Source organism: Grus americana, chromosome Z (genome assembly GCF_028858705.1).
Source record: "Grus americana isolate bGruAme1 chromosome Z, bGruAme1.mat, whole genome shotgun sequence".
Classification (NCBI taxonomy): domain Eukaryota; kingdom Metazoa; phylum Chordata; class Aves; order Gruiformes; family Gruidae; genus Grus; species Grus americana.
The window spans coordinates 49,490,619-49,512,825 of record NC_072891.1 but is presented as its reverse complement, the minus strand read 5'-3'; the positions used below and the strand labels follow the sequence as shown (position 1 = coordinate 49,512,825).

Genomic DNA, 22,207 nt, shown 5'->3' with positions numbered 1-22,207 from the left:
GTTAGATAATCTGTGAATACTGAGAACAGAGCTGTTATTGAGCATACCAATACATAAAAAGTTTCTTCGGCAGTAAAAGCAAAATAGTCCTCTTTTATTGAATTCTGTTAGCAGATTGATGTAAGTCTCACACTAAAGATGCTGGAGCATAAGAATAACAATGATTGGATAGATTGCATGCTACTTACCTAATAGCATGCAGTACTTTATGTCTAACAGTTGCCAAGGCCAACGCTTTTACTGTATAAAGTTTATTCAATAAACCACAAATGAAGTCGGCCAGCTTCCTTTCATTTTCTGCTTGTAGCTGTTCTACATGTGAAAAACCTCTGTTTCAAGAAACAAAATGAGAAGCTGAGGGGAAGAAAAGGACGAGTCGTCGTCTCCTTGCTCTACGAGTGACAACAGCTCACGTGCCACATCTGCCGAGGTCGCCTTATTGCACAAACCCTTTTTTTCCAGGCTTTCCATCACTTGTGCGATGAGGAGAGGCTTCCCTTCGGTCAGGCTGCTGTGACAAATGGCATCGCTCAGTCTCTGCGCCACTTCTGGGGGTGCTCCCCGCAGGGGTTCCTCCCAGCACAGTACTCTGAATTCATGGCAGTAGGTGCATCCATGCCACGGAGTTAGCCTCCCCTTCCTATCCACACGCTCTGTTCTGTTTTCCTTTGCTACTTCTGCAGCCTCTTCCAGACATGGTCAATTTGCCAGTTGGCATTGAACGTTCTGTGAACAGTAATATACTGGTTTAGCCTTCAGAGCTTGTGAATGTCCCCTGTGCTACTTCAGACAGCATTCGCTCATTTTGCCTGTTTTGCAAATGAACAAATAATATTTCAATTATTAAATGGATTTCTAAAAAGGTATTTTTGGTCTCCATTTTTTTTTCTTTTTTCGGAAGCAAGTTATTTTTGTGTTTGGTATGAATTTTATTTCTCCTCAGCAAATACTGGTACAACACTTGGTAATTATTTATAAATTATTAAAAAAATTGGCAGGAATATAATACTGTTAAGAAATAACTGTGAGCCTTCTGTACAATTCTTCTCGACGTGTCATGCTTTCATTTAAAAAGTCCATCATTCAATGTCTGTTTTTCTAACCTGTGAAGCTCTATGCTTTGGAGGTGGCAAAGATAAGCTTGGGAACTCTAGGACATTAGAAGATATTAACAAGAGAATATTGGTAGGTTTTAGGTCTTGTTATACAAAACATTTCAGACTAAAAACTAGTTACAGTTTCTCATCTCAATATTTGCGATGGCTATACTTTTTCCAAATATGTTGGGGAAATCTGTGCAATTTGTATGTGCCTATCATTTCCCTGAAATATGAGTTCCAGAATTCTGTTTTTTAATCAATTAAATCATACTAATTAAAACCAGCAACAACAAAACCTAGCAGCACAGCCAAAAGAAAAAAACATTGAAACCACAAGAAGGAAGGGTATTTTCATGTGACGGTGTTTCACAGAGGAAGAGATTTGAGCTTCCTGAGTGTGCTACTTTATATAACAGTCGGAGTAAAATATGACTAAAGCTATGAAAAATGTCAGGGTATTAGCCTTTTTAATGGAACAAAATGGCAATGTAAAATGTCTTTTTTTTTCTGTCTTAGAGAGATGTCGACTCACTTTAAAGCAGAATAGGTCAGACTTGGAAAATACGTATTGGTAATTTTTCACTGGATACATTTGTGTGCTGAAATTATATTCAAAATACACAACATGTTTTGTGCCAAGAAAATGACTCCACAGTATGACCATCTGCAAAGCAGAAAATATTCTTGGACAGATTTGGAACTCAGGACGCGGCCCCTACTGCAGACAGCGCAGTAGCTAATTTTACAAGAGATCAAGAGAACTCTACACTGGTATTTATCTGAGCCTAGCTAATGAAACATCATGTGGCTTAGAAAGGTGTAACGTGCGTCTGTGTCGAATAACTTTCGTGTTGGAAAGGAAGCACCCAACTTTTCCAAACTCTGTGCAACTGTTCAGCCATGCAGGTATGTCCAGAACTTCTGCTTTTGCCTTCCTTAGACAAGCTTTTGCGTGCAGAAGTCAGGCAGCGGCACTCTCAACTTAGCAGTGATACTTATTTCTGGGCTTGTTTGGTGGCTCGGGTGTTCGTGCTGAAGAGAGGTTTGCAAATTTGATTTGCTGCAAAAAAAGCTCACGTCTGCCTTGTGCTGCCTGGCAATGCAAGCTGGAAAGAAGTCTTTAGGATGTCTTTTCCATATCACCAGGCTGTGTAAAAACAGCTCCCCCTCCCCCTCCGCCCCGCAATGTTCTAGAATATTCTGAACAGAGAGACCCAGGAACCTTTGCCTGGAAAAAGTGCATTTCAGGGCAGTGGCAGATACTCAGCTGTCCTTTTTCCTCCTGTTTTTGTCAGATGCTTATTTAAGACTCCTTGACTCCCAGGTGGGTAAAGTACTGTGCTTTTTGTTGCAGCTACAAAAAAGAATTGCTGCCAGGCCACTCTGACCTTGCCTAGGCAGAATAGTTCTACGAATATCTTTTCTGAAGTTTCCAGCATTTTCACCAAAAGCATTATTAACTTAAACCCTGCAGTAGCTTAAGTACATTAGTATTTACAGAGTTTCAAACCCCGAAATTAAAATAATTGTCCAATTCAAGTTCAGACGTCCTGCCTTATCTGAGGTGTATCTCAACAAGCTGTCACCTTTCTCAGGTCCTTCCCCCCACTTACAGTCTTCCTGCAGACTTTGGGAACACCGAGTTATTTTACTAAAAGGAAGACAGGTAGCTGGAAAAACCTATAGCGCTTTGTTTCTGAGCGAGAGGATGTGCATCAGAGCTTTTCAGCTGCTCATCGCTTTCCCCGCGCCGCGGCGGCAGGGAGTAGGAGCAGTAACCAGGGCTGCCTTGCCAGCCCCCGTCCCTGGGCTTCGAGCCTTTTCAGCTGTTGCATTTCCGCTCCTACAGTCAAGTGGCAGTTTCGATCAACAAGGTCCTTGAGTCAGATGGGTCTGTTGAGTAATACGCTTTATGTCTGATTATCAGGAGCTGGCAGGCAGAAAAGGCAGCAGCAAAACCACTACAAATCTCAGCCCTGAAATAGAAAAATGGAAAGCTTGTAAATGGTTTTTTGTTGGGTGCAGTGGCCTGAAAATTCCCTTTTCTTCCTACCTACTCCATGTTGCTAGAGAGAGAAGATGGTGGGGGCAAATCGGAAGAGAAAGGAAGTTACAGGCAAATTGATCCCTCGAGCACAGTTAGTATCTCTGAAATACAAATCCTTTTTGTGAGGGATCTCAATGCGCTGATCAGGCCACTGGAGGAGGCAAAGAGGACGGAGTGCTGGTGGTGACTTGACTTGCAGCCAAGATGCCCAGGAAGCGCAGGCACACCTGGGGAAGCAAGAGGTGTGGGTCTGAAACACAGCAGTGGGCTGGGGACTGCCACAGGCCGGCACTTCCCACCCCATTGCCTGCAAAGGATTTGGTTCAGCGCAAGAAAGAGATGGGAAATCACAGGGTTTAGCTCAATAGCAAGGCTGAGCGTATGGCTCTGTATAACATAATGTCTGTTTGCTTTTCCTGAGTCCAAGAAGAGCATTTTTGGTGGGGAAGAAGAATATTTCTTTTTCCTGGTTACATTTTCAGGAGTAACCTATGTCTCAGTATCATGATGATCAGTGCATGTGATGCTTGCTGTGCTGTATTTCTAAGATGCATCAGGTTGCTTTTTTAAACCAACCAATTTTTACTTGCTCTGTAAGAAAAGTTAGTAACTACTTTAACTAAAACACTTCTTTGGACTCAGTGAAACATTATGGTAAATGTGGGAACTACATACAAGGGCTGAGCTGTGAAAGGGTGCGCACCTGTAGCTGTGATGGTCTGAGAGCGTATGCGAGGCAGGGTTTGTAGTGAGAGGCAATTTTATTAGATGAGCAGATGTAGCTGGGGAAAAGAAAAAAGGAGAAGACAAGCTGTGGAACAAACAAGCTCTCCTCTAGACCTGAAGGAAGGAATGTGTGCCTGAAAGCTTTTTTGACTATCTCTTGCTATAAATCTCATGCTTTTTCAGAATGACAGGACTTTAAACCTGTTGCAAGGCCTGCTCTACCCCTGCAACCACCCACCCCTGAAAAGTAATAAATTCATGTAATTCTTTCAGGTGATTTAAACTTTGGATTTAGCCCTAGGTAAAAGAACTTCAGGCATAACTATATAGTGATTACCGATTGCAACTGGATAAATCTGTGACATTTGCTGAACCATTATATGTTGAATGCTGATACTTACATGACATTTCTCTCCTGACTCACTTGCTGATCCTGTGCATTCACCTAATGTGTAGCTGAAATATCATCCTGCACATGGCATAAAATTAAAATAATTCATGTTTTTATCAAGGTGATGTTTCAAGGTTTTGGTTATTTTTGTAGTTCATTGTCTCACATTCTGTTTTTTTTTTTTTTTTTTCATAAAATACATGGTATTTGCATGCTTTTAGGTCTAAATACAATGTGCTGTTAGTCAATCCGTATTCAAAACAATTAAACAATGTTTGGAGTCACCTTTACTCAGCCCTGTGCAACCCTTCTGTCTTACAGTATCAACGGGATATGTCTATCACAGCTTTGTAGCTAATGATCGCAGGAAGGTCTCTGTGTGCACAGGAGCAAATTTTAAATACTGACTAGATTGACTGTTCAGGTAGCAAGTTCTTACATACTGAAATGATCTATAAGATTTGTTTGTAGCAGTATGATTTCAAGAGTTTTTGTAGTATACAGTTACTCTCCTGTGAGAGAGTGTGAATTCAAATTCATTTTCAACATGTGTTTCTTTCATTCTGCTTGAGTGCCATGGGAAGAATGAAGCCATATTAGAAAACTGAAGCAAAATGTTAATGACATTAATTTTGCTTACAATGTAAAAATAGGGTCACAAATAAATTACTCAGATTTTATTGAACAAATATCAATTAAAATTATGTACATCATGTGTATTATATGCAACATGAATATTTCCAGGAATATTTTAGGGATCTGATATTATCTAAAGCCAGGTGGGTTTGCTATGACTGGAAAAGTGAGTAGTATAGCAGTGAGAAAAATGATAGTTACTACCCCTTACATTACACGAAAGGTTTAAAAAAAAAAAAGGTGTGAAGCAATGTTGATTAAAGACATGTCTTATGATTCCTTGTGGCTTAATAAGGTAGAAAGATGTGACTTAGAAGAAGGTAGTAAGACAAATATTCTAATTTACGGTGAGAAAAGGTCTTCTTAATAGTGCGAGAAAACATTTTTTATCCTTTGTAGTTGTCAGGATACTCTTCCTCACACTAACATTGACTACTGCCTTCTGCTTCACACTGAAGTAATTGAAATTTGCGTGGCACCTGTTTTAGCCTTGAGAAGAGAGCTAACTGACCCACTAACTATCCTTACATGTGAACAGAAGTACGGTCTGAAGCTGTTCTCTCCCAGTGCATTTCAAGTATAATGAAGAAACCCACACATTCATTTGCCATAAAGCTTTTTTCTGTCTCTTCAGGGAAGCAATCATTCGTGTTTGTGAAGCCGTGCCTGGTGCCAAAGGAGCCTTCAAGAGACGAAAGGTATTTTTCTTTTCTTGTAGTGCAGTTAACTGTATTTTCTTAGTTCAACACAGAGGAGACAAGGCACAGCAGGCAGGTGACTTTAAAGCAGCTTTGAGAATTGCAGATCATTAATCATTTAAAGTATTGGCTGTTTTCACCCACTGTATGTTGCCTCTTGCCCTTTGGTCAGGATCTGCTTTTATAGGCATCTAGAAGTATGAGTACATCTAGAAAAAAAGATTGTGGCTTGCCTTTATGTTCCTACTGTAGAAACCCCCTCCTTTTCCTTTTCTTTCTTTTGTAGATTGTAGGTGGAAGGCTTAAAACAAAAAGGGGAGCCTTTTCCTAAAATGCATGAGTAAATTGTGGAAATAGGTACTGGAAGCTATTGCAAAGGCCAATGTTTGAAAGTGATTAGATCTGTTCTTGAAGCATAGCTCTGCTGGTGACAATTAATGAGTTTGGAAAGCACTGATTTCTGGAAATGGAGAGAACATACCAGGTGATCCTCTGTTCCCATGCTCTTTCCATAAACACCTATAGCCGATACTCAGTGGCCAGCACTGACAGCAGGCCCAGTGCATGTTGGCGTCACACGGTTATTACCATGCTGTGATTCTTGTGTGATAGGATCTGCAGGCAGGGAGTGGAGGAAGCCTTGGCTCAGCTCCTATGTTGATGGTTCTCAGCAGTCTGGCACTGCCTGCTCTTCCAGGGGTCTATTAGCAAAGCTGGGATTTAATGCTAGCTCTAAGGGAAGGAGCGTAGAAAGCAATTAATTACAGCCCTGGTGTGTTTTGTTGGGTACCGGAGAATGGGCAGGTGAAGGAAAAGGTCTGTCTGCTTCCCCAGCTGCTCTCCTACCATCTAGGCAGAATCCCAGTAGAAAGGGATGGGATGGAATGCCACTCGTTTGCAATGGAGAATCTTCCCCTGGTAAAATAAGGCATATGTATATGATATATGTCACAGGTTAACTGGAAATTGTCTCAGGAATTAAGGTTGTGATTCCCCCCTCCTGCCACTAAATTTATCACACTGGCATTTATAAGTTCCCTCGCTTTTGTTTTTAAACCTGAAGTAAAGAGGAAAATAACTTTTTCCTTGGAAAGCAAAATGGCACAAAATATAATTGGAAAAGTAGGTTAAACAGAGTCCCAAGTGCCTAGTGAGACACCTTGCTGTATTGCTGGTTTTAGAAGCAATATGTTGCTTATCGGTTATTGAAAAGAAATAGTGTTTTTAAAGTAGGTCTACTGGCTGAGAAGAAAATTTTCCCAGCAACAGAATTTCAGATAGATGTTAAAGACAGTTATCTTTTGCCAGTCTGTACTTCATCATGTTTTTACCACTAGTGGCTTATGAATTTGGTTAAGGTAACATGTACTTCTTGAGGCCAAGTTTTCACACTTTATCCACACTGTGGGCAGGTGATCCTTAGGCATGAGGGTTTAAGGAAAGAAGAGAAACAAAAATATTCAAAAGGGCTTGTTTTAAAGAGAAGTTACTGAAATGCTAGCTCTGTAAGATGACAAAGTTAAAATAGCACAGCATAAATGTTACATACGAGTAGTATGTAGGTAGCTTATTTTTAATCAATTAAACAGCAGGAGAAGAAGCTACACCTGAATATATGTAAGCTTTAAGGAGTAAAGGAGCACAGTTGTGTCCATCCTGCCAAGGACAAAACTTTCTAAGCTTGAAGGCAGCTTAGGACAAACACAAATGCAGTGCCAGAAGAACATTGCCTCCAGTCGCAGCTTTGCTTTTATATCCTAATGACCAGCATAAATATTCACCAGCGCGAGCAGAGCAAGTGGAAGGACTTGGTCTGTTACGGCTGGGCAGCCTGGCTGTGTACAGGCTGTGGTTACCTGGATGAGGCTGCTCTTGTGCAGCTGCCTGGTTCCCTGGAGCTGTCGAAGGTGAGTGAGAAGTTTGTCAACTTTGCTTTGGCAGCGTAGCTTACACAGCTACAAAACCTCCTAAGATCTAGTGAAAGGCCTACAAAAGTTATCAATATTGTTACATCCCCTTGATTACATTCCCACGCTTTCTACTTATTCTGTGAGTTAGGAGTGATCTTTAGCTGCATGTTGTACCCCAGCATACACAGGTTTTAGCCTATGGCTGGGCTTCTACCTACGGCTCAGAAATGTACGAGCATAATGACACTGTGTATCCCTTTTTGTGAGCATCCCATCGGTATCACTGGAGTCCCACTTTCCATGTGGGACCGGGGTAGAGCAGTCAGTACATGCAGAGCAAACAACAGGTTTCTTTTCAGGAGTTGAAGCTGTTTTTACAGAATGAGAACATGCCATTTTAAGATACTGACTTAAGGCATTCATCTTAGTCTACTCACTTGGTCTCTTGGTGAAGATGGGGCTTTGCTGTCTCACAAAACCCCTATTTTGTTGGGTCAGGAGTGGATGAATACCTGCCTAGCTGCTATTATGATGATGATGATGATTATTAATGAGAAATTATCTCCAGAGAAAAACAGCTGTTGCAATGAAATGATCTTTGAAAGGTCAGCAACTCTTTAGAAACCTTTAAGATTACAGCTATCCCTGCATACAATGAAGGTCATCCCAAATAAACAGAGAACAAAAATGTGCTTTTTCCCTCCTCCCCCTTCACAGCAACCAAGCAAAGTTCTTTCTAGCATCTTGGGAAAGAGCAATCTTCAATTTGCAGGAATGAGCATAATGCTGAATATCTCCACCACCAGCTTAAACCTAATGACTCCGGATACAAAACAGGTGAGTGTGCCATATTAATTTGTGAGGCTTTTGATGAACAGCCTGCTGCACCTGCTGCACAATTATTTACTGTCTGCCAAAATACCCAGTTGCTCAAAGTTACTATTCCTCAGTAATGTCTATAAAATGAATGAAAACAGAATATAAAGCATGGTAGGAGTCATAGTTTATGCCAGTATTCAACACAGCTTTGATGAATTATTTTCTTCTTGCCATGTTTCAGGTAGCTTGGTTTTGCTCTTAAAAGACCTATGACATGAAATGGTATTTTCTGCTTGTGGGAGTTCTTGTTGGGTACAATTACAAACTTTCAGGGTATTAAAGGGATGCATTTGGAGTAAGTAACTAAGGGACAGGATGCGCATCCTCAATTTTGTTGTTGGTCTTCTCATTTAGAGCCTTAAAGGGCAATCTGTTCCTAAGGCACTGCTAAAAATACTGTCTCAGGGATTTTGCAGTGCAGTGAAATGCCAGTCTTTTAGAGAGACAAGGCGCCCTTTTTCAAGCGGCCCATTTCTTCTTCTTCATTGTGCCAAAGGTGCAGACAGACTTTGGAGAATCACTGCAGTGGATTGTGAATGATGTATGAGATGAGAAAAATCCTTGCTCAGGGTATATATATGAAGAGAAAGCAGACAGACATGCGTAGTCACTGCTGTGCTATTTGCTGTGAGCCACATACTGCGTTAGGGCATGCAACTTTCTGCCTAGATACAGCTGGAGAGGAAAAAAGAAAAATTCCTGCTGTCCTTAAGAGCCTCAGGACTAAAGAATAAGAAAGAATACATACATTGTCTATTAAAAAGCTTGCTGTTTATTATTATGCTTCCATTGATTTATCTTCACTCTTATCCTTATTTAGAAAACATCATTGTCTTCTTCAGTGAGCACTGAGACTGTAGGAGCAGCATTATGGCTGGTTGCAGTAGTTTGGAGCCTTGTTATGGAATATACACAGCAGTGCTTTTCATGACGGTTGCCCCTAGTCAGAAGCATAGGAACTTGATGTTAATTAAATCTACTAAAAAAGTGCCAAACCCTGAAAGTTGCCTTGTCTTCAGCTGACGTCAGAGTAGAAATGGCATTAAACTAATTTATCTCAGGGAAGAATCATCCCCCAGATGTTTTGCCTTTTCTCTGAGTTGACAAAACTGTTTATCTTTCTCTTGCATCATGCTTTTTGAGATAGACTAAGTCTGGGTGCTGCAGGCCTGGGAAGCACGTAGTTTCTCAGAGATCCCCAGTCTGACTGTGGTCTCCCTTCTTTCTTGTTTGTGCAAAGCATTTTATTTGAAAATAAGCATGGCCCAGCAGCTTTGCTCTTTGAGACCCAACCCAGGAAGATGACTGTGCCCTTCTGTAACAGCCTCTTTTTCCCCAGAGGAGCTGGAAGGGAAGAAAAGACAAGACAGTGTTGTTGGCCCTTGGGGTAGCAGGAAAGCAATTGCATGTATCCCTGTGCAACAGTTTTGTGAACACGTTAAGCAGGGATGAGTTGATTTTGGTTTGTTTATTTGTTTAAAATGTGGAGTTGGGTAGACCGAAATGTTTCTAAACTATGCGCTAACATTAGTGAATTGTTTAATTTTAAGCAATGCAAGGCGTTGGTAATATGCTATGCCTTGTTTCAATATACAAGGGGGGAAATACCCCTGCGTCAAAATAAACTGAACTGTTGAGCTGTGAAATTAAAAAAAAAAAAAGTTGTCTGACTTGAACTGATGGTTTGATTTGCAGTTTTCTTAAAATTTGGAAAAACAAGTTTTGAGGCAATCATCTGAAATACTTTTTTTTTTTTTACCATGCTGAACTAAAAGATCGGGTGATTTGCACAATTCAAGAAAATGACAATATTAAATGTGTAACAAATCTTCACTAGTTCATCTCTGTTGTTTGGATCGCTTCTTCCTTTTATGAAAAAGAGAAGGAAATCCTCACTGACAAGTAAAGGAACAATGGCTCACCAGTGAACACTTAAAAATTAACCACATTTTCAGAGGCTGCTGCGTGACAAGCAGGAGTATTGAAAATGAAGCACTCTTTACATGAAAGAAGCACTACAGATAGTTGTCGGGTCTCTCTTACTTGGTGAAGCACCAAGAGCCATAGAAACTCATGTCAGGCTTTTTTCTTTCCAAAGAAGATAATTGCTAGTTCAGGCCTTTAAGATGCAGGATGGGAAAACAGCCCAGAGAATATCTTTTTGTCCTGGTTTTGGCTGGGATAGAGTTAATTTTCTTCCTAGCAGCTGGTATAGTGCTGTGGTTTGGATTTAGGATGAGAACAAAGTTGATAACACACTGATGTTTTTAGTTGTTGCCAAGCAGGCAAGGACGGACGTTTCAGCTTCTCACACTGCCCTGCCAACGAGAAGGCGGGGGGTGCACAAGAAGCTGGGAGGGGACACAGCCAGGGCAGCTGACACAAACTGGCCAAAGGGATATGCCATAGCATGTGACGTCATGCTCAGTACAGAACTGGGTGGTGGGCTGGGAGGTGGGTCAGCTCAGGGTCTTGCAGAGCATCGACTTCGGGTGGTGAGAAATTGTGCTGTTCATCACTTGTTTTGTATATTCTATTATTATTATTACTATCATTATTATTATTATCTTCCTTTTTTGTCCTATTAAATGGTCTTTGTGTCAACCCATGAGTTTGTTTTTTGGGTTTTTTTCTCTCTCCTTTTCCATTTTCAATTCTCTCCCCCATCCCACTGGGAGGGGGGGAATGAGTGAAAGGCTGTGTGGTTGTTTTAGCTGTCTGCCGCGCTAAACCATGACACTTTCTAGCCTCATTTTTTTCCAAAACAGTTCCCTAAATTATGTGGTACCCTCTCCAAAGTGAGCAATTAAGATCCAAATGACTAGTATCACATGCTGTGAGGCACTGAATAAGGGGCCTGTCCTATACCAGGCGAATTCCTTGGCCTGGTTTCTGTGACTCAAATGATCAAGTGAAATTTTCTTTCAAATGACCTTTTCTTTCTTGGTTGTTACATGATTTCATTATTAAAAGATTTCATAAGTTAAACCTCAGAATAGCAATGGAGCAGAGCTCTTTTCTGTGTATTAGAGGTTCATGACAATTTGTCTCTTCCCAGAAAAATATCATATTAGTTCAAATTGTACATAAGCAAATTTAATTTCAAATGCCCTGGAATATGCTGGAGATTTTGTCAACGATGCCATGGTGCAGCTAGATTCAAAATTCTGTTTGCATATTGCAAACATGTTGGTATTTTAAACATAAAATGACAGAGCAGGTATTGGAAACAATGTTGGGATCCTTAGCTGGTGTGTAGATTGGCATGATTTCATTGATTTCACCAGAGTGGCATCAGCAGAAAAGTATTTTGATGAATATGACCCTTTGCTCCATTCTTCACTATCTGTAATAATGAAAGTGAGCTTTATCAGATTAAAATTTATCCAAAGATATTGTATGACAGATCTATATGATTTACTAGAGTTCTGAGCACATTTAGCAATTTTGCTGTATCCTGCTAGGTTTTAAAGAACACCTGAATAGATACATTCATCCTAAAGTTTGTTTATATTATCATATTACTCTTTGCACTCCCTGTAGGTGAAACGCAGAGGTCATTTTGAACTTGGTTTTGGATTTTCACCCCTGTACAAACCAGAAAAGAAACCAAAAGGGTAAACTGTAAGAAAACCTGTTGACTCACACTTATTCTTTCTGATCCATACAGATCATAGCAAATCACCATATGCAATCTATTTCCTTTGCGTCTGGAGGTGATCTGGTAAGCATTTCTTTAAAGCTTTCCCCCCCACATAGATATTGCTTTATGAGGACTGTGTGACAAAATTTATTGCATAGCTTACTGAAAGAAAAATATAACCACAATAGCTCCTGTTTCTTGTTTCATAAATTCTTCTTGATTGTTGCCATCAAACTCTTTTTGAGGGAAACGACTGACAAGCAGTCATAAATCCTCCTCTTTGAATGGCTGAAACAAAAAGTATCAAAGGGCTGTGAGCATTCATATAATAACTGATAAGCAGGGCTCTGTTTTTTAGAGTAATGTAGTATAGTCATATGGGTATCGTGTGAATTTTTGTCCTGACTCTGTTTTATTTTGTACTTTTTACAGTGATAGACTATGTTGCAGTTAGTTGTCTTTATAGCAATGTATGCATTTATTTTTTTTCTTCTTGTCTTTAAGTGTACATTGAGAAGACTGTGCTAAATACTGCCTTCAGGTATATTCACTACACTCATGCAGTTTGAAGACAGGCTTTCAGGAAAAGCCCAGATCTTTCTTACTAGTTTTGCACAGCTTTCAAATACGCCAACATATTTGGTTCATTTAAATCAAAGGGCAGACTCCTGCTTGTTGTGCTTTTCCCTGTTTTTGTAAGCAGTCCATTCAAAGGCATATTAAATGTGCTTAAAAAGTATTTGTCACCTGGGAAGCAATGGGAGAGTTCTAAAATAGAGACATTGCTCACCACTTACCTTAGAGGTTTGAAAGCTTTTAAACCTAGATTAATTGAATGAGTCTGCCTCTTCCTCCATCATGTGATTATCTGTCATTTATCAGTCATGTACTACAGGTAAGGCAATTTCTAGCCTGCTTAGTGAGTTAATATCCTCAGTTCAACTCTGTTAAGTTGAAGATCCTTGGCTTTTTCTCTGTTCACTATCCTCAGAAAACATAAGGGCAAACTTCAGTTCAGTTCCAGAAGGGAAAAGGACACCATATCATAATAATTTGGGGAACAAAAAATGGATCAACAGCAGCTTTGAAATACAACAGATTGCAATGGATGCTGTAAATGAACAATTCCTGAAGTGGGCAGAGGAGTGATTAGCACAGTTCTCTGCCTCCGTAAGAAGATTCTTTGCTCCCCATCTGCCATCCCAAATGCTAAGTCCTGGAAACACCATTGCACACTGCCCACTGATAGAGTGATTTACCAGGAAAGAGGAGAGAAGCAGCAGTAGAGATTGGATTTGGAGTAAACAAGCTCTTCCAAATGTTATAGAGAGAAAAAATCATGCTACTGAGTCAGTGAGCTACCAGAGAAATCAAATTGCATGGTGTAAGGGAGCCTGCAAGAGACAGTGAAATTGTAAGGTTGTGTTCCCAATAAGACCACTGCATGGTGATCTCATTCTGGGCAGTGGAGAGGGTAGGTATGAGTATCTAATGATGCTCTACAGGCTTGTCTCAGTAGGCTAGTATCAACTTTAACTAAAAAGCTTTTTCATAATGCAGGTGGTTCCTTTGTCCTGCATGCGCACAGAAGACAACAAGATGCAAAGATGTGATTTAAGTCACAGCTTTATTAACCCATCTGAGGGTCATCCAAACATAACTTTCATCAGCCCTTAATGATTTCCACTTGGTGGAGGACTGCCACCACCAAATCGTATCCCCCAAACACAGTTGGGCTCCAGCCCATAAGCTCATCCCCTTATATGAGATTGAAAATGGATGGAGAAAGGCCATACTGAAATAGGAACCCAGATCTCTGCCCATATTTCTTCAGGAAATGCTTCCCTTACTTTGAATTTTGAAGTTTGGTTTATTTAGAAGCAAGGCTGCCCCTACTTTTCACCCCATCCACTTTTCTGCTCTGGATATCTGCCATACATTTGCTCCAGCAATTAGCTTTGCAACTTTCCTCCTACTCCCTAAGCATTAATTACCTTCATCATTCAAAATATATCCACTGCAGAAGTGTTCCACAGTTTTGGAGAACAGCTTGAGTACCATATATATTTTTGCAATATTCCCCATTGCAATGAGTCAGACAGTTTCTGGCTGTGTCAGTGCATGGAAGCTTAAAAATCTCTCCACCAAATCCTTGTACACACCATTTCAGAATCATTTTTAGTTCACTTCCAAGACTGTGTTCTGGATTTGCTTTAGCTCTCTTCAGCCCTTCCTTATGAAACACTAAATATTTTTCATCCATAGTCATTTCAGGTGGCTGTTTCCAGGCTGCTAGACAAGACATCTGTTTTTTGCAGATGCCTGGTGAAATTTCAGAGAGGTGGATTTCATAAGGTCTAATAAGGCAGGTCTCTCAGAGGTCCCTGAAGGCAGCAGTTTTTCAGTTTCAGCCCTGCCTCCAAATTTTGACACTGCAGTGCAATTTCTTTGAGGTGAAAATTATAGCTCATTCACACTTGTCTTCAGTCCTTGAATGTCAGGGACCACTTTGCTGCATCAGCCCAGCCCTGTATAGCCTTTTGATGGGAGTCTTCTAATTCAGCCGCCATGAAATGTGCCTGCCTGAGGTCCTTAATGGTTTGTTATGATCAGCTTGAATCTGAGAGCTTTAGATGGAATAAAGAGTAGGTGGTTCCAGTCTCTCACACCCACGCTAACTATGAGATAGATCTATGATTTACTCAGGCATAAATGTATCCATTATCTATGTTTGTTCTAGTAAATAAAATGATCTGCGGACTGTTTTCTGGCCCTAAGACTAAACAGCACAGTGCAATTTGCATCCATACATTCACTCACGTCCCTCCCAGTGGTCTTCCAGATCGATGCCCAGCACGTGCTGGTCCCTCGGAGAGTCTCAGAGCACGGCGAGGGAAACCAGCACAGCCGGGCAAGGGAGAATAGCAACTATTAAACAGCACGCACAACTGTGGAACAGCTCTCGGGCCTTTCCCTTGGCTCTGGTTTATTTGCTGCTTTAGACATAGCCACTTTTCTTGTTCACTTACTTGTTGATATGCATTGTTACTTCCACTTAGGTCATTGCCCAGACACTATGTCACTGGGTGCTTAAGAAATTACGGGACAAAATGCTAGGGCTATCCTCTGCTCTGCTTTTTTTTACAGGCCAGCCTCATTACTGCTGTGTCTGAGTGCCGTCCAATAGTGCATTAAGTGATGTGGTACGCTTCTGTCACCAGAACCGTGAATGTGCTTCATCTTTTCCCTTGCTCTCTTCTTAGGAAGGAAGTTGTTTATACATGCAACACAACAATTTGTTTTGGGTGGGTGGTGGCGGTGTGTGCTTGCACTAGAGAAAGCTAAGCTAAAGAAGTCTATCTGAATCTAACCGAAGATTGATGTTTGTTACATCATAACAACATAAAAGTCAATGGTCTTGGATCAGCACCCTGAAAAGGCTTTAGGCAGATTTATGCAACCAGCTGCAGTGTATCCTAAAAATACCTCAGTTACAGGTATAGCTATACCTGACCAGCCAGGCATGTCAGGAAATATCGGATCTAACCAGGACTTCCTGATTGCATCCAGGATATATGGAGTTTTCCAGATGTGCCAGCAGGCCTCACGTTTCCTGGAAGCACTGGCCTTTCTGTTTCATCTGCAGAATGATAAAAGCCTGCGCTGCTTGTGCACGGGAGTGTGAGGGTGGCAGGAGAGCAAGCAGAAAATCCCCAAAGAAGATGTCAGCCTGCTCTTGCCAGAAAATCCACCTGGCGTGTGGCAACGGGGATGGCTGGAAGAGAGCGTCCTGGGAGACTGCTTGCCACAGCCAAGCAGTGGCCGAGCACCTCCGTGCCGTATGGCGTTGAAGTCAATAAAGTCAACACGCCTGCTTGTCACACAGGAATTAACGCCGCTGCTCAGTATTTCTGGGGAGCAGGGCTGTTACTCCCACTCTTTTTGCCACAGAACCAGTTGATTATTCATGTTCTGAACCAAAATCTCTGGGTAGTTTGAAGATGAGGAGTTGTAATTCTACTCCCTTCTAAATGAGGCCTGATCCAAATCCTAATAATTTTGTTTAACTGACTTTCAAGGGCCTAGGAAGAGACTTTTAAGTTCTGCTGGAATAGATCACACTCTGGAGAAAGCAAAGTGGTGGGATCAGTACCAAAACCCATAAATGTTTTTATGGGGTTTAAGTAGTATATAACTGTGGAGCAAAATATGTCATTTGAGGCTCTACTCACAGGAATATGCACACTCTGGACTGTGATCTTTTTTTATGATCAGTGCAAAGATTTTTTGCATTCATTGTAGATATCTTAATTTTTTGACAGGATACAACTGACTATGTTGCATATGTAGCTAAGGATCCTGTTAATCGGAGAGGTAAGTTAGAAGTATCTATTTGGGATCTTTTTTCCTTTGAGAAACATGAATTATTCATGGTATAATTCAGTGAATTTTTTTTTTTCCCCCCAGAAAAAAATAAATGCAGACCAATAAAAAGATTGCCTTTGACAGAGTCATGGAAAGATTGTGTAGCAATAAGGAACAGCCATGCACAAGCTGGTTCTCAAACTTGGAATGGGTCTTGCCTGTAGTTCATCTCTGAATATGACTTGGATTCTCTTAATCTCTTAAATCAAACACTTGCCTTACTTGGCTGTGTGAGATTCTAGGCAACAGCTAACTCTTACCTACACCCAATCATTATGCAAGAACTAAGCAGTCCTCTAATTAAGTCTTCTTATCTATTCCGTCTTCTCAGCACATGCCTAGTTCTTCCTGACAGAATCTGGTTCTTTACCAAATAGTGAGATTTTGAGACACCTTGCTGGAGGCTGTAATCCTCTTTCTCAGTGAAGTTTTATTCAAGGTTGTATTGTTTTATGAACGATTGGTCAGGAACAGGGAACCTCCTGTTGATTGTCTTCAAAGACTAAGATCCAGTTCAGATTCTCAAAACTAAAAGTAAATTATAAAAAGTGTAAATTACAGTCTGAAACAATAGGTACAGAAAACATTCCTGCTTGTAATGCAGAATGCATCACTAGATCTTAATGCTAGGTAGAAAGTATTGTATAATGTACCTGAGAATCTATTTATTATTCATAGATTCATAGAGAAAAAAAGACTAGCTCCAAAAAAAGACTCAAGCACTTCCAACAGGATTTCTGCAGAATTCAGACACTTTTAACTCCAAAATGCCAACCCTGTAAACCCTGAACTGCCACGGGCACAACTAATCAACAGCTTCTGTATTTTGTCACCTTTAAGGATTTTTAGGTACCTCAACAATCTGTTGTGTCCATGCGCAGAGATATCCAGACTTGAGAGCTTTAGCTCATAAATAATACCTGCATTAAACATACTAATATGCTGAATACGGGGGAGTGGGAGGTAGGGAAATAGTCCAGTTCTTTGCCATGCCCATTAGGTTCCAACATTGTGTGTCCCCCCATCAGAAAGGCTCTGGCATCAAACCGTAGGCTGCACGGGGCAGAGCTGCTCTCCACCCTGGCTGGTTTAGCAGTACCCTTGTCCTAAACCGGAGACTGATTTAGTTGTACTGAGAGATCTCAGTGGCCGTGCAGTGTCCCGGAACTGCAGACCAGATGTTTGCACTGTAGGGTTTGGAGAAGCCCTGTACTCTATTTTCTGTTTCTGTGTGAGTGGATTTTATATAAAAACTGTTTCGTGGACTGTGTTCCTTAGATATAAGTTGAATGTGTTTAGCCTTAGCTTCCTGTCACTGTTCCTTATTGAGCTAGTTTATACTAGACTGAGGATTCATCTAAACACCTGGTGTTGTCTTCCTGTGGTGTATTTAGTTCAAGTAATTTCTCAGTTTTCTATATGAAAATTTTGACAGAGTGAACTCTGTAGGTCTCCAGCTGCAGTGCACATCCTCCATCCTTCAGATAATTTCTGTTCCTCCTTCTTTCATTTTTCTGCATTGTTCTGAAAAGGTAGATGATTCCTGTTATTATTCGGAGTAATCTAGTATTAATGTCAGCAATCTATTACAGATGCTGCACCTTCCTATTCTTGCGTTTGTCCTCATCATTAGCCATTTTCTCATAAGCCCTTTTTGCTGCATTGAAGCGCTGATATCTCCTGTGAAATTCTTTCATGCTGTGATCTTTAAGCCTTCTGCATTAGAGCTTTCCTCAATTGTGTGTGTACATCAGTGGTTTGCAGAGCAGTGACTTTGTATGAGACCAGTATTAAAACACAATTTTTTAAAAGATCTAGTTTACCAAGGGACCTGGATTGCCTTCTTTCACCATCACTGGCTATTCTATCAGTCTTTGTGTTATCTGCAAATTACCTTCGAAGTGAGTTCGAATTTACTTCTCTATCTAGTGAAAATGTTACTGCTGCTGTTACTGACATTAACACCAACGCTCTAGTATGGCTTTCACTTGCATATTAAACTGATTTCTTCCCAAGGACAGAAAAGCTCTCTTCATGCTTTATATTCTGGATCTATCAAACTAAAGGCTGTCTGTCTTCCACTGCAACATTCACAAGAAATCAACTCTGTGTGAGCCAAACCTTCTGATCTTTTTACAAGAAGCACATCTCCTACCTGCTGAAAGTCCATTCATGTATCCAAGGAAACAGGTTGTTCATTATGTCACCTACCGAAACTACTTAATGACTCATGCTTCATTTCAGCTCCAGACAGGTTCAGCAGTGAGGAATGTGGCTTCTTTAAATCCCCACTCAAGTTACAGAGTGCAAAATTTACAGCTTTGTTTGGCGTAACTACTTTCGGTCCGTGTTCATGGACACAAGTCTGCACCTTATCTGGGAGCTGATTGTTCACTGCCACCGGCAGTGGTGCAGAAGGGGTAACAGCAAATATCCTGCTGCTAGCCGAGGATGTCTACCTCTGTCTTTGAACACATGAAGGTCCTGGTTTTGCCTGCTGAATCCACTTTCAACATGCAGCTAAGGACACTTCCCCTGACTCAGGCGTTGCCTCAGCACGCTGATCAGCACAGCAGATACTGTAAGGTGAGAAGAGAGCATCGCTGGGTCCGTTTAGCGGGGCAGCACCGTGACTGGTGCCGTCTCATGCTGCATGAGGTGCTGCTGCTGCGGGACGCACAGCTCGGTCTCCTGGTCATTCCATACCCACATAACTGCAGGTTTCTTGGCCCTTTATTCCAGCAGATCAGCCTCTGAGAAGTTATTGCTAAACCTCCTTAGTGTCCCTATATTGCTTTAACTAAAATTATGTCACGTAACTGTCATGACCAACCCTTATTTGTAGGACATTGGCGTAAAAAGCACTTGATTCCACTGAGCTGGACACAGGGCATATACTAAAATGCAGTTTTTCAGGTGAAGAATTTATATTCAGGTTGTTAAAGCAGTCAGAGGTGATAGAAAGTAACAAGGTCCCACTCTACTGCATCAGGGCTTCGGAAAGAACCAGAGTTTCAAATCCAGTCCAGGGTGTACCCAGACGACCATGTGCTTGTCCAGCACTGAGTATGGGAAATGAACTTGCCTGGGCTTTTCTGAATATCACCAAGTTGTTGTTCATTCAGATCTCTAGCTTCCAGCTCTTTACACCCATTTATGTTCCTGCAGTGTTAGGTGCAATCTTCATGAGTTCACCTGTTTACATCGTCACGTAAGATGATACCTCTGAGCCACTCTCTGATTTAAAACTGGGACGGGTTTGGCTGCTCAGAGAGCTGATAAAGGTTTCTTGGTCTCCCATAGGAAGACAGCTTGTGTGGCCAGCCGCCCCCCTTACTGCCTCTGTCACACTGGGTTCAGAGGTGGCACATGGGGGGGTGCTGGAGGTAACTGGGGTCCTGGCGCTGTGCTCCCCAGTGATCCCCCAGTTTGCTAGGAGAGACTCCATACAGACAAGCAGGAGAAGGTACCAGCCTCTGTGTTACTGGAATAAGATCAGGGCCCGGGATCTAGGAAGTATCTAGGAAGTATCCCAATTACTGCTCCTCAGCCTGTAATTTGGGAAATTCTGGAAACTCAAAGGAAGTGAACAGCTTGCACACTTGGGGTAATTAGACATAAAACTGAAGTGGGGATAAAATAGAGGAAAGCAAAGAAAGCTTTTTTTCATTGTTATCATCTACTAATATTTTTATAATTTCAATTTAAAGCTCAGAATTCTCATATAACCTATTGCATTCAAGTAATAACAAGTGAAATTTTATTAGATTTCCTGTCTTTAGGGACTTATTAAGATTGTGGAACTGATTTGTGGTCTTGCCTATTGCAGTTGCACACCAGAACAATTTTATTTAACCTTTAAAAAGACCACATTGCCTGAAATTCACTGTGCCAGGTTTGGGTTTTATTGAAACGTGCACATCATGAATAGGGCAACTAAGCCTGATGTGTCGGTGTTTTTTCATAGGTCCGTGTACCCCACCATAACATAAACAATGACTTGCACGTGCATGTGTCAAATCTTTTTCATTTAGCTTGTCATATACTGGAATGCTGTGATGGCCTGGGCCAGGATGTCATCTGCACCATAGGGCAAGCGTTTGAGCTTCGATTTAAGCAATACTTGCGATGCCCATCTAAGATACCTGCTTTTCATGATAGGTGAGTACGATTGCAGAAGACTGCTAAAGGATCTTCTTTAGCTTTGTATTTACTTATTAAAACATGCTCTGGACAAAGTTGCTGGAGACGGACAGGATTTAAAAACTTTAAAAAGAAATTTCTGCTGAATTAGCAAAGCAGGATGGATATGAAAGGAGCACAGTCATTTTAAAAGAATGGGCTAAATATGGATTTCACAGTGAACTTACTGAAATGATCATGTGTTTTCTGTTGTAGTTAGTAGGCCAAATTGGATGGCCAAGAATGGATGTTATTTGTGGCATTTCATTGTTGTTGTCACTGTCATAGCAGCTCTGTCTATTTAGATGAAATAAGCTAGAGTTGCTAAGCTTCCAAAATGACTAGTGATGTTTCACTATTTCTGATATTAGCCAGGGTGAAGTTTTTAGGAATATGGTGTATATTGTACAGAGGCTTTGACTGCGTTGTTCTCTGGAGGATACAAAATCTGTCTGCTTGTACGTGTTTAAAAGGCTGGGATATAGCATTCTGTTTTCTTTGGTGAGCTGTGTTTTTGACATGGGTTGCTATATGCTTGCCAACAGTAGTATAAATCCCAGTGAGCTGGTACCCTGTGTAATCTCTTATATCAGTAAAACGAGTGTACAGTGAATATAAAATGCTACTATCCTAATCTGGAAGCATTCTGTACTCACTTTAGACTTGTGTAAATGACTGTTAAAAGTAGACTAAAACCACAGATCCAATCTCTTGGCTTTGTGAAGTACTTCCGGATTTATATTGGTGATAGAGCAGCCATAATTAAAGACAAACTTTTAGGCCTTAGTCAATCAATCAAGTAATAATATTACAAATGCTACTGTAAGGTTAAATCAAATTGTTTGTTAATGCAGCTTATTGTGGTCTTTAAAGCTAAGTAAAGATACCCTTTACTCAGCATAAAGAATTTCATCCATTGCAAAGGAGGTTTAGATGAAGTTTGGCTAAACAGAGAAGGTCTGCTGCATGATCCATCATTGCTTCCTGACTTATAATTGTAGCTGAATTGTCAAAATAACATACAGCAGTGATCCCCTGACAGGCAGTCTTAACAAGCTGCAAGTATCTGTAAGTGCTTTGCAAGTGAGGAGCAAAATAAAGCACTCATTTTCTTACAGGGTGCAGAGTTTTGATGAGCCATGGGTGGAGGAAGATCACCAGACAACAGAACATCCCTATTACAACAACATCCCAAATAAAATGCCCCCCCTTGGTGGCTTCGTTGATGCCAGGCTCAAAGCAAGACTTCCCGCTGCTGCAGATACAGCTCAGGTCAGTGCAATTGCATCTCAGTCCTCCTCCGGCTAGATCCAAACTTTTTGAAAAATGTGTACTTTAAGATGGATACATTGGGACTATTTATAGCTCAGAGCCCTTCATGTATGGTCCGTTTCCTTTTGACGGGCATTGAACATCTAGGGGGCAACAAATTAGGCCGGTTCAGGACAAACTAAAGGAGGTGAGCTCCTCATGGTGTTAAAAGATTACACAGGTTCAAGGAAGAGAAATGCACTGAGGGTTATGACATTTGTAGAAACCATGTCTGGTTCGGAGAGTATCAAATAGTGCA

General features: G+C 41.0%; 1 protein-coding gene across 2 annotated transcripts in view; it reads left to right on the top strand.

Annotated features, from left to right (window-relative positions):
* The window catches only part of SHC3 (SHC adaptor protein 3), a 64,347-nt gene that overhangs the window by 28,627 nt on the left and 13,513 nt on the right, over positions 1-22,207 (top strand). For both annotated transcript variants that reach the window (XM_054810295.1, XM_054810296.1), the window contains 6 exons: positions 5,535-5,598; positions 8,226-8,345; positions 12,058-12,111; positions 16,353-16,404; positions 20,490-20,616; positions 21,756-21,909. In XM_054810295.1, the coding sequence (XP_054666270.1) occupies positions 5,535-5,598; positions 8,226-8,345; positions 12,058-12,111; positions 16,353-16,404; positions 20,490-20,616; positions 21,756-21,909 (571 nt within the window). The remainder of the gene's footprint in view (positions 1-5,534; positions 5,599-8,225; positions 8,346-12,057; positions 12,112-16,352; positions 16,405-20,489; positions 20,617-21,755; positions 21,910-22,207) is intronic.